Source organism: Glandiceps talaboti, chromosome 1, assembly GCF_964340395.1.
Source record: "Glandiceps talaboti chromosome 1, keGlaTala1.1, whole genome shotgun sequence".
Classification (NCBI taxonomy): Eukaryota; Metazoa; Hemichordata; class Enteropneusta; family Spengelidae; genus Glandiceps; species Glandiceps talaboti.
The window spans coordinates 8,309,039-8,322,341 of record NC_135549.1 but is presented as its reverse complement, the minus strand read 5'-3'; the positions used below and the strand labels follow the sequence as shown (position 1 = coordinate 8,322,341).

Genomic DNA, 13,303 nt, shown 5'->3' with positions numbered 1-13,303 from the left:
ATTGTACAAAATTCCTCTACCTGGATGTTAGTCTGTCATTGTACAAAATCCCAGTACCTGGGTGTCAATTTGTCATTGTACAAAATCCCTGTACCTGGGTGTCAGTTTGTCATTGTACAAAATCCCTGTACCTGGGTGTCAGTCTGTCATTGTACAAAATCCCTGTACCTGGGTGTCAGTTTATCATTGTACAAAATTCCTCTACCTGGGTGTCAGTCTGTCATTGCACAAAATCCCTGTATCTTGGAGTCAGTCTGCCATTGTACAAAATCCCTATACCTGGGTGTCAGTTTGTCATACTGAGACGAACAGAATAGTATGGATCTCAAGTCTTGCAAGAAATAGGGGATGTGGAAACTGCCATCGACTGAAAAAGACGATATAAAACTATTCTTCCAATCTGCAATGGCTGTACATCTGATAGGAAGAAATAAACAACACAGAGACAATTTGGAAAACAATGGAAAACCTGAACTAGGCACTCACACATAAACAAAAAATATACCTTCCCCAGTATTTGCAGTTATTAAATCATTTTTGATGATATCATTATTTCATCATTATTTAATGATTAGTTTACGGTTACGGTCATTATTTTGTACTTATTAATTCAAAGTTCATATACAATATTAATTAAATAACTACAAAATAGTAGAATTCTTATCAAATTTCAACTTAGTCTTTCGGGTAAGTCTCGTATTTTTGTAAAATATGAACATAGGTAAGAATTTGTGCCAAAAACTTACCACAGTTCAGGCATGGTCATGCCGTTGTAGAAATGAATTGGTCTTTCATCACAATCGAAAACACAGCGACTCCGGGCCCCTCCCATTCAAAATTAGGGAGCGATCAGTTTTTTACGACCGCCCCCCGGCAAATGAGAGGGGGGTCACCTTACTTTGGGACTCAAAGAAGGGGGGGGGGGTCATCATTTTTACGAAGTGAATAAAGGGGGGTCACCTTGTTTTCAACTAAACAAAATCATGATCCTGTACTTAGATGGGTTAATATTTCACTCAATCTAAGAGATATCCTAGAACTTTTGGTTACTAAAACATGAATATTTTGTATGTCCGTGAACAGACAATCATACTTCTCATAGGGTTCCTACCTAAAGAGCTTTATACATGGGAAACAATGGATTTTGGTTAGCAATTTACCAGATATACTTAAAATTACTGAAAATGTAACATGTAAAATTAACTATGCAGTGTGCGGTATTATGCTTTGAGAATAGTGTCTTTTGCAAGAACAAAAAGAGTGTTTCTTGTCAACAGATGGGGGGGGGGTATTGTGTTTTTTATTTGTCAGCGGGGGGTTGGATTGTTTTGTGGATGAATTGCAGGGGGTCACTATTTTTAAGTACAACATAAACAAAAAGTCACCGGCCCAACCCCGGTAAAAACTGATCGCTCCCTTACCACTACATGATGACACCACCCACCCACCCACCCACCCACAGGGGCGTGTAATATTTCATAGATTTTTGTTTTCCAGGTCTACAGACTAAATATAATAACCTTTTGAATATATATTCCTACCTGTACAGGGAAAGAGAATATCTATAGTATACGTAGTAGTATAGAGATTGATACATTTGTAGCAGCAAGATTCGTATGATATTTTCCTAAGAAAACGGAAATCTAAGCAATAATACACGCCCCTGTGCACCCACCCACCCATTCTCAATTTCAAAAACGGGGTGACCCCACCTCTCGCCGAAGAAAATGACCGGTCTCTACATGCACAACCCCACTAGCCACTTTATCCCCAACTAGCCACTTTATTCACAAATCAACTTTCAACTATGACCCCAACCTTGACCCTACGTTACTACACGTTCGATATTCGCTACACGCATTCCTTCCTCAGTCTCCCCTATCTGTTATTGTTGTGGATATTTCGACCAAGATGACAGCCCCATTTGTTTGGTAAGTAACAAGTCAAGGTAATGTTAATAATTCATGGTATATATACAGTAGTTAAATGGTGATTAATAGTGCTTACGTGTACACGGAGCTGAGGTCGCCCCACCGAGACCTTTCATCAACAGCTACGTAAGACATTCACACATTCATATTGAAATCATATTCAATTTCACAAGCGATTTCGGCACTTCCAAGGGGAAAAATAAATTTCAGCCAGCGATTTGACCAAATTCTGTTTCATTTAATCAACGTTAACCTCAAAGCAATCCGATGTAAATGTTATTACACTCAGTCTGGTAAGTCTTCCTACTACTCAAATGTCGAGTTGTTGAGAGCCTATGGCGATCGCGATATTGATACGGTTGCAGAGGCCGGGGGTATTATTGAGTAGTTCAAGATCAATACAACATTTACCGTTACATGTGACTCTGTATATTACAGTGACCTCTGACGTTATGAAATGAAAGTCATTCAAAATCGCATACATTACATTGTGCTCAGTGTGTTGGTGGCCAGCTACTACACGCTATTTACTTTTTATATGTCGTCACCATTGCATATGAGGATCACATGTTCACGCCAACAAAATATTGAGTGTATTGATATGCAAATATGCCATTATGTTGTCTTTAGGTAACATTCACGCACTGAGAACCTATAGTTGTGTTGGGTTTTGCTCTAGCTTTCCCCTATATAGTATTAGTAAATTCCCCCACACGACTTGATTGTAGGCTATGACCAGTTCGATCCCTAGAGGGACTTAGATTCACCATGGCCATGGATTCACGTGTCAAACATTCAATTGTAAGTCCATTTTATATACGTGTAATGTACGGAACCTATATGTACACTGCCATATCTGAGTGAGATGGGCATTCCCGGGCGAAGCAGTTGGGAAATAACCAATACCCTTAAAACTTTAACGTGATGACAGTGGAGGGATTACGTCCTTTAAACCATTGATTCTGGGACTAGTGTCTCTTTCCTTGTCTGACAGAATTTAAACCATGTTTAAAAAAAATATTTTAACAAGGGGAGGGTCATGTTTTAGAAAGAGGAAATTGAGGGAGGGTCACGTTTACAGCACGACGGAATCGGAATCTTGTTCGACAAATCTAAATTTGGATGTTCTGGCCTTCAGCTCTGCTAAATTATATGTAATAAAAATGGAAATTAATTGATGCAATGCCTTCAGACAAATTCACTGTGATTGGTTGTAATTGGAAGCAACTAATACCTATAAAATTATCAACGTGATTGCAGTGGTGGGATTTAGTCATTACTCAGACCACTTAAAAGACAGTCTGTTCGTTAGTGGTCTGAGGTCCTTACCTTAATATTCTAGGACTTGTGTCCCCTTTCACCTCTGGCAGTATTTTAACCCAATAATGTTTTTTAAACATTTGAGGTCCTGTTTCACAGAAAGGCACTTGCGAGGTTTTAGAGGGCCATGCTAAATAAAAGGGGAAGGGGGGGGTTAAATTGTACGCAGAAGATCGGACTTTACTACCCCATCGGACTGGACTGTTCCCCCCCCCCCACCTGTAATTACCAAAGGCACCTTACTTTCTATCACGTGAGCATCACAAGTCTAAGGCTGGTAAACTGTGTAAATAAAACCATCTAGATTGGGGTTGCGATGGTATGGTTAACAATCACATGATTGAGACTATAAATCACTATAGTCAGTGGACTGCAGTATAGCTTTACATTATGCTGCTGTTAATTCAATATGATTAGTAATTGAAATACGTTAAATATTGGTGGATTACTAACGCAAAGACTTAATTACACATGATGAATATATCAACGTTATTATGTCTCGAAATTATCATTACAGTAAAAGTGTTATAAGCTGTCTTTTCCACGCCTTCATTTGTCTCCAGAGACATGATTGGTGCAGTCATACCCGTGTGTTAGGTGACATATGTTTGGTGCAGTCATACCGGTGTGTAAGGTGACACAAGCAAGTCAATGAATACATGGGCGATGCGTGCTTGATAGCAGTGAAGTCCCTCCTTGAAAGGTTTCACTGACTGATTTCATCTACTACTACTACTATCAACACCACACCTAATAACTTACCAAACCTATTCGAAATGCAAACGTATTACAACGAGTCACCTTCTACTATGTCGAGGGTTTTTTATTTAGTACTCGCCATTGCGTCATTGAAAACTATACACGGCTACGGTGAGTGTAACAAACTATTTGAGTTAATTTTGATACACGAAATTACGTTACGAACATTCAAACCAATTTGTGTGATTATAATTTATACCTATAACATGTAAAGGGAGCGTTCGCCGGAAAACATGTATGTGTAGCATATGCGAACGCTCTCGTTACATGTTATATGTATAATCACAAATAAAATTGGTTTGAATCATCAGGCTTAAAAAAAAAAACAATTTTATAGTATGTCGGGTAGGTAAATTAAAAAAAAATCATATATGAGTGTCTAGAGCTCAGGTAGTTATGTTTTCTGTTATTTTCCATATGGTTTCTGTGTTATTGGTTTCTTCCCATCAGATGTACAGCCATTACAGATTGGAAGAACAGTTTTATATTGTCTTTTTAAATTGATTTCAGTTTCCGCATCCAATGTTTCTTGCGAGACTTCACTATTTTCAAGATGTTATTATTTTTTTCCACAAGTACGTAAAAAAATGTTTTAATGTCGGCGTGCAAAACTAGGTTAGGTCGGGTAACCGGAACCAAACAATTTTTGTTATTAGGCCTCAGAAATGTACATGTGCTCCATACGGTCTTTTGGCGCTCTTTTTTTGCCATGTATACTTCATTAAGGTTATGATATGAACTCAGTTTGTATTCTCCTTTGATGTCGTTATAGCAATGCTGATATTACAAAATCAAAGCAATTATGATAACCTGCTAACGCAACCTGACCTTTGATCTATTTGCATGTGTTTTATAAATTATATTACTTACAGAGTGTGGAACACATTATTTTGATGCTGAAATCGGAGGATACATTCAGTCACCAAATTTCCCACAGCCCTATCCAGATGGTCCGTACAATTGTACATACATAATAACTAATAAGAATGGTGGAAATGTTAAGCTGGAATTTTCAGATTGCATCTCACATTATATGTTCAGCTACCAATACTATTGTAGAGAACATCTCTGGGTAGGGTTTTAGTCTGTTATCATTTCGAGTGTGTATGCTATCAAGAGGGAAAAATGTATGTATGTTTTTATGTTTATGACTGTATGTATGTATGTATGTATGTATGTATGTATGTATGTATGTATGTATGTATGTATGTATGTATGTATGTATGTATGTATGTATGTATGTATGTATGTATGTATGTATGTGTGACTATGTATGTGTATGTGTGTGTGTGTGTGTGTGTGTGAGTGTGTCCTTGCGTCTGGCTGTGTGTGATCATATATCTAAATGTAATGATGAAATGAATGGTAAGTGCAATCTACCTTTTTCTACAGATTTACGAAAGGGACGAGAACGTTACAGATCATACACTGGAAGGATACTGTGCATCATTTCTTCCGATTTTTCATAGATCAACAACTAATACAATTGTTGTCAGATTCGAAATAACACAAACAAATTTGTTCAAACTTCCTGGATTCAAAGCAAAATATTCCAGTATTCCTCGGGATGCTGACAGTTCAAATTGGTATGAAACAGGTAAATATATAACTGTAGTGTTTGTCTCGATTATTTACATGTTATGCTATTTTCAGTCAAGAATAACAAGATTTATAGTGAATGCCTCCCGTAAGGGCAAAACCGTAGATTTTTGGGCCCACGCACATTGTTGGAATGCAAAATTCTGAACTATATATAAGTATACTTGAATTAATTAATTGGAAAATTAATGATACGAAACTGTATGAAGTTTTAAGCTTGCATAGTTAACATATTGCCTAATTATCAAAAAATCATTAATTATGCAAATTAACCATTGAGCTTATAAGTTGCATGCACGTCTTTACCACCAATGCTGTACCGAATAATCTGAAATTTAACGATTGCATTCTAAAGATATTGCCCAATTATCGAAATGATTATACTTGTGGATATTACACATCGCAATTAAAAACTACAGGGGCAACTACATCAACAACGTATGATTTGTTATGGTTAATGAATGTATCAAGTTAAATGAAATTTGATGTTGGCATTCTTAATTAAGATATAGCCTTTGTTTAATTACCGAAAATCAATAATTATGCAAATTATCCATTAAAATAAAAAAAAACTATACCAACAGTGCTTTCTCATCGTTGATGTATGTGCTAAAATGGAATTTGAAGCGTGCATTCCAAAGATATAGCTTAATTGCTGAAGATAATTAACAATTCAACCCACCATACAGGCCAGCTTAGCCCCCCCCCCCCCCCCCACCTTATATTCAAGGCTCCCTTGGATTTCATATACGAGACGCATTCGACGTTAATTTATCGATTGTGCATTTGTGTTTCAGGTTATATAGATAGTTACGGCAGGGATTTTTACGACAAACCGTATCTGCTTCATCCTTGGAGAACAGAAAATTTAACTTCAGTTGATATTGATGTTATAAAGGCAGCACCAGGACATCGCATAGCGTTAGTAATCGGTCCTTTTCACGAAGGCAAGTTCTTTATTACACATGAATACTTAATTTCCATGTATATAGTCAAAATAAATACTTACATTATATATGTGTATGTCTGTGCTATCTACATGATTATCACTGATCTTACCACCTTCGTCGCAAAAAAATTACCATGGATCTGCTTCTATTAACTTTTATCCACAGAAACTGGTGACATCATCATGGAAGTTCGAGATGGACTGACGTCAGAATCGCCATTGATACAACGGTGGACTTCTGTGCCAAATGTAACGACAGTATTTACTCGACAATCAGAGTATCTCTACTATAGTTTGAGAATGAATGAGTCCCAGAGTGTACCAATTTCATACGTATCTTTCATCACAACATCGGGTTCGTGCAGTTTTGTTTGTTCTGAATCTCCATTTAGGCAAACTAAAATATTTACTATAATAATAGTTGGTGAACCTTTTTGATGTATTTTGATATCTAACACATAGCTTACTTTGATACAGTTAGATGTGTATTACTTGCACAACCGTTCCGGCATGTTCACAAGCCAACAGCTGACTAGGCGAAGACTATAGTGACATCATTTTCCCAGTATCCTCTGAGGCGCATCTACTGTGCGCCATGCTTCCTCATATATTAAGACAAACCACTCGACATGTGACTCTGAGGCGAATTGATATGACGGAGCGAGTTACACAAGATAAACCCTCATTATACCATGCGAACTGGTGAAACCAGTGAGGACAAGTCATAGCCCTACCTGGCCTTGGTATGGTGTTCAATAAACATGTTTGAGTTTGTCTTTTTTTAATTATTTGTTCCATTTTAGGTCCATGCCCCATCGGCTACTATAAATGTGCTTCAAACAACATGTGCATTGGTACATCAGCTGTATGTGATGGATATAACCACTGTGGTGATAACTCAGACGAAGTACACCCTTCTTTGAATTGTAGCCTTCCGAGTGAGTTGCTGTGCTCTTTGTTTTTCCGATGCTTGTTTCTTTCGAGTTTTTGATAAACGCTTATGAAGAATTGAGACGTTACTGGTCTTTATAAGACAATTCCTAACATATACTTTCACGTGCTTTCTTTCGTTATAATATAGTAACTTGTGAGTATCCGTTTCCATGTTATAACGATGCCTGGTCTTGCAGTTTATCATATCCTGGTGTGTACTGTAGCTGTAAGCATGGATATAAAGGCGATAAATGTGAATACAAAGTTGAAGGTATTATTATAATTTCCTTTCCTTATTTAAACAAACAAACAAACAAACAAACAAACAAACAAACAAAACAAAACTTCTTTTAGCAAAATTTCCTACACATCAAAGTGTCTTTTATTGAGTGTATGACTGTATATTTGTACGTGTGACTATCAAAAAGTGAAAAAAAACCTCTGGGATAGATGGTATGGTACTATGGTATGGGCTGGATATACCAGTTGGACAATTCATGAGAAGTAAATGAGAATTAAAAGAGGATACAAGAGGTAAAGTTCCATAAACAATTCTGTGGAGTAGATGGTAACCAAGATATATCTCAATAACAAGTTTATAAGGTTGGAACAATATAGTTAGATGTTCTCTGATACACAACCAAGTTACTTTTGTTCATGTCTACGTTTCGGCAATGTGACTGTTGCCTTCCTCAGGACAAACGGCGAAAATTACTGTTCACCACTAGATGGCGGCGTGGTGAATAAATCAAAATAAATATAATTTTGAGTGTACATGAAAACATTCCTAAAAACTGTAACTACATGTAGTACTATGCCACTGAAAGTATATTTTCTTACACTATGGAAATGCTACTTAGGTTATGTTACAGGGGCTTAGGATTGTGTACATCAGTTTATAAACGATGGTTGCTCAGTGTTAACAAAATAACAAAATGTGGGTTTCCTTTCTAGGATGTCCATTCTCTTGCCTAAATGGGGGAAAATGCATTCAATATGCATGTGATTGTGGCCAAACCAACCGGCACGGTGACTTATGTGAGCTTGAATATGGTGAGTGGTATTCTATTGTTATGCATGAATATCTGTCCGTTTCTAGCCTTCTGTATAAGAAATACATATACATTCTTTGCCACAAGTGTTTGGCATTTGGGTGTTTGAGACGTAATCCAGTCATAAATGATTACCCAATGCATTGAAGGTTTTATGCAACAATTTACTTTATACTAGAACTGACATTGTAACGTCAAAAGATTCAGATTTCAGATTTCTTATAGTTTGGCACACCTATTTGCCAATTAAGAGGTATATCATATATGATAGCTACAGCTACGAATTTTGCATTCCAATGATTATTGTGCGTAGAAACGGAAATCTAATTACTCTGCCTTAGACATTCAGTTTAAATCTCTGCATAGTGTGGATGGAGATCAAGCCCGAGCACAGGAATCATCAGTGTCATACTACGTTTTGTTAGGTTTGCATGTAAAGTTAAATTGGCAATTTTTGTACCTGAAACAAACAAACAAACAAACAAACAAACAAACAAACAAACAAACAAACAAAGCATCTCTTGTTTTCAGAATGTGACCCACCCTGTAAGAATGGAGGAACGTGTAGTTATTCCAACTATTGTAGTTGTAAGCCAAATTTTTATGGCGATACATGTGAAGAAGGTAAGGTACAATTCTTGATCAGTTCCTCGATATAAATTGACATAGAATTAGAGTGTCCGTTGAAAGACATTATGATACATTTTCAATAATTTAAAAGAGAAGACACAAAGATTTGATTTTAAAAAGTGCACTAGACTAAAGACTTGATAATTTAGAATCTGCACAATATTTTTTTTAATTTAGTAATTAGTCTTAATATCTTTTTTACTTTTCCTGTTCTTTTATTCATTCTTTTCTTGAAATTTTCTTAATTGTTTAGTGTTTATAGTGCATTGCTTCTCTCTGCTTTGCCCTGACAATTGTTACAGCGGTAACCAAGGTTTCGGCTTGCTAAGATAATCACAAACTAGAACTTGTGTTGTTTGATATGGTAGATTACACATTACAATTGGGTATTGATCCCTCTGTTGAGCGGATAGTGTAAAAAACTGGATGTCTCCCAAACACACTGCAAGATCATGGGAGTCATCAGAAATGCCACGCCGCTGCAGTGAATACATCCAGTCAATAGCTTAAAAAGTGACATATATCGCAACAATAGTTTTTTTTTTTAAATTTGTGTCTTAGTAAGCCGAAATCGTTGATTGCAGTTCAAAATTAATAAGTTATATAGTGTCATCCATTATTCAATGTCTGTCTGAGACTGTCATTATGTCTGTTAGACTGTAAGGTACGTCGCTTATCATCCTAGGCATGTTTCTAGCTGATAGCGTGGCATGAATGTCGTATCTTGCATACTATCGGTCTGTCTGTCTGTCTGTCTGTCTGTCTCTGTATGTATGTATGTATGTATGTATGTATGTATGTATGTATGTATGTATGTATGTATGTATGTATGTATGTCTGTCTGTCTGTCTGTCTGTCTGTCTGACTAGATCTCTCTGTCTGTGTATCTCCCTACCCTCTCATATATGTAGGTATTTACATCTAACCGAAATGTATTTCACTATAATATATTTACAGATGGTTAGAGCAATTATAATTATGAAAAAATGCCAATTTTTTTAAATTTTTTTTTGAAATGATGAAAAGACTAAACTTGTGCTAAGGACGAAAGTTGATTACACTTAGAAGGATCATTGATCTCTTGTTTGATAGCCCACTTTGTTGTCGTTTTCAGGATATGGTGATGGCAATAATTATTCGGGGAAAGCAAATGATCTTCTGCCCATAATTCTACCAATAGCTGTTATCTCCTTTGCACTTATTGCTTGCTGCGTCTGTTGTGCATGTATGGCAAAGAAGAATCAAAGAAGGCAACATGCATCGAATGCATACCAAGCACCTCCTGTTCAAAGTGTGACTCTCAACGAAGTGTCAAATGACCTCCCACCTGATTACAACGTAGCAGTCAGGACAGGGAGCAGGGATTCTGTAGATAATCAGCAGAATTACGATGAAATCGACGGGGATGACACACCGCCACCGACGTACGAGACAGCCACTAAATCGCTTCGAACGACCGTATTGTTGAATGATGGAAACTATGATACCCAACGGAGTCCTCATAATTCAGGCAATGAAATACCGGCAACGATTTCATACTCAGAATTGGAAAACAATTCGAACAATATTGACAATCACGTTGGAAACAACAGTGATACGATAGAAAGATAGCAAACTGGGATAGCAAAGGATGAAAGAGAGTAACAAGATTATTTGTAACTATGAGAAAAAAGAAACGGCAAGCTTGAGTTTTAACAATATCTAGAGATGTAACAAATCTTGTAACTATTCCTCATTCCACATGCTGAGTATGGATTTATATACTGTGTTTATTTCTGTTACGTGATATGTTTTATCATACAGATCATATTAGGTAGTATCAGTACTTTTTTAAAAGAATACTGTACGTGTACAGTCGTATTTAGGTCCTGTTCTGTGAATCGTATAACACAGACCCCCTCCATAAGCGACCTCTTCACTTTCATGGTCGTAAACCACGGCCTCTTTTACGGCACCATGCAAAATGAGCCGTCAACAGGTTATTTCGAAGTTCGCGGAAGAAATAACAGCTCTGGTTTGTGAGAGTGCTTCACTTTATTTGTGCCAACTGTAACAATAATAACTTTGTATTCTCCCTCTGATTTCGTCGGCGAGAGTGTGCAACTCACCCTTCATGAGAATACTATAAATATGACCAGATAATGTATACATGAGGGGTCATGTAAAAAGAAGGGGTGAATCATTTTTATAATGTTAACCTTAACATTAACGTGCAATGTTACATTTTTGTATATGAATTGCACATCAAAAGATCTCAAAATTGGAGCAACTTTGAATAGGTTTGGTGGGAAAGGGGTTATTAGGGTCCAGGGCCCAAATGGCACTTCAAGTTGGGACAACCATAACATATGCATAGAGCTACAGGAAAACTGTAGATCTTTTGCAAAATTAACGACACGGGCGCGCTGTCAAGAGAATACCTTCAGAGTGATTAGCACAATCTGACTAGCAGCTGCCATGCCCCTTTCAACAATATATTTTCAAAAGTATTTCACAAATGCAACAGGGTTTACTAGTCATATTCATGAACATTCTAGATTGAATGCAAAAATACTTAGCGACCAAGACAAAAATATGCCTAGTTACCAAGACCATGCCTATAACAACACCAAAATGTCGTTGACAATTAGATATACATTTTTCTGTACCTTTGTTGATATGCTTTATCTTGAATTTCCTTACGAGGACCACATTTGAAATAAGTGTTTTTGGAAAAAAAACTCCTTTTATGTTGCTATCCTTAGTGATTTTTATACCTTGTATTTTATCAAACATAGTATCATATCAAACCAAGTATTTTTCATAGATAGCAAGTGACAGGTAGTCGAGGAATGAGCATTCCAAAAATGAACACGTATACGCCTAATCAAGACCGAAATATCAACTACAGCTAGCCATACTGTGTTGTCTTGTTCAAAGATAGCAACAGTCACAGGTAGTCAAGGGAATGGGTTTGTCAAAAGTGAACACAATTAAGCCCAGTAACCGAGACCACGTCCTTAACAACAGCCAAACTGATGTCTTTGTCAAAGAATATAGCAGAAATATGTAGTCGATGGAGTGAACATTCAAAAAGAATTAAACACAATACAAATTGTTATGTCTAGCATTAGTCTCCTATAACGCTAATTGAAGGTTTTTTGTACAAATAAAAATTGAAGTAGTCGGAAAGTGTCTTGTAAATAGCGAAATATTGATTATGGTGTATTTGAATCATCATGAGTAATCATTTTATTGCCAACTGAGTAATTTTTAATTTTTAGAGAGCGACTTATTTAAAATGGCTACAACCTCTTGTGATTCAACCAGTGGAGGCATGGAAACCTTGAACTTTTGTGAAAATTTATGAACTTAATGTTAATTTTAAATGTAAGGTATGTATATACAGTAATTGATTGTGATATATTCTTGCTTTGATCCCTGACTACAAGGGGTTAACTATTTATCACTTTAAACAGTAAAGTCAGTATTTGGGTACAATCTCTGAGTTGGTCATTGTGTTTTTAGCACTGGGCGAATGTGTGTACGTTGTATATGTTCATGAAAATATTTTGTGTATCACTGGACTTGGAGGAGTCCGAGTCACTGTTATGGAGGCTGGGAAAATTATTTTATTTGAGATAATTATTGTACACTTACTAAGTAAAATGTTATAATTACATAAAGGGCAAGTGCAAAACCATTAACGGGACCATTGTATATATACCAGGTTCGTTGACAATAGGGTGGAATTTACTGTTACAGAGCAAAAGGGTGCAGGATAGGTATACGTATTCTCGGTTATCCAGATTCTCATTGCTGAAGGCTCTTCTACGAGACCACTTTAGCTTGGGGATGTCTCGTAGGCAGAGCATGGGGGGGGGGACCAGTGGCCAGCTCTGGTAGGGATGTGTGGTCAGTGCTGGAAACCGTATGCCCCATTTTAGACCCAATTTGACCAAAAAATCAATAACCCATTTTAGACCATTACAAGTTTTTAAAAGATGAACGTTTAGACAAAATACACTTTCCTTAGGAGGCAACACTTTGGGACAATTAATGGCACGGTTATGATGTGTTTAAGGACAAATGATGGACCACATTTTACACCAAGCAAAATCGAAAATGATGCAAAGTGGACCCCGTTTTAG

General features: G+C 36.8%; 1 protein-coding gene across 1 annotated transcript; it reads left to right on the top strand.

The window, feature by feature from the left end:
- The first annotated feature begins 1,728 nt into the window (after window positions 1-1,728).
- On the top strand, window positions 1,729-12,642 carry LOC144437309 (uncharacterized). The gene is made up of 11 exons (XM_078126236.1): window positions 1,729-1,931; window positions 3,815-4,121; window positions 4,883-5,082; window positions 5,403-5,607; window positions 6,407-6,556; window positions 6,725-6,913; window positions 7,362-7,496; window positions 7,640-7,762; window positions 8,446-8,544; window positions 9,075-9,167; window positions 10,288-12,642. Exons 2-11 carry the CDS (start codon window positions 4,028-4,030, stop codon window positions 10,782-10,784), a joined length of 1,785 nt encoding a protein of 594 aa, XP_077982362.1. The 5' UTR covers window positions 1,729-1,931; window positions 3,815-4,027; the 3' UTR covers window positions 10,785-12,642.
- Window positions 12,643-13,303: the final 661 nt, after the last annotated feature.

What these genes read in the sequence shown, in the direction of transcription:
- LOC144437309 (XM_078126236.1), top strand. Translation starts at nt 4,028, where the DNA reads ATGCAAACGTATTACAACGAGTCACCTTCTACTATGTCGAGGGTTTTT. An exon ending in AATCGGTCCTTTTCACGAAG is followed by an intron (nt 6,557 to 6,724) that starts GCAAGTTCTTTA and finishes TTTTATCCACAG; the next exon opens with AAACTGGTGACATCATCATG. An exon ending in ATCTTTCATCACAACATCGG is followed by an intron (nt 6,914 to 7,361) that starts GTTCGTGCAGTT and finishes GTTCCATTTTAG; the next exon opens with GTCCATGCCCCATCGGCTAC.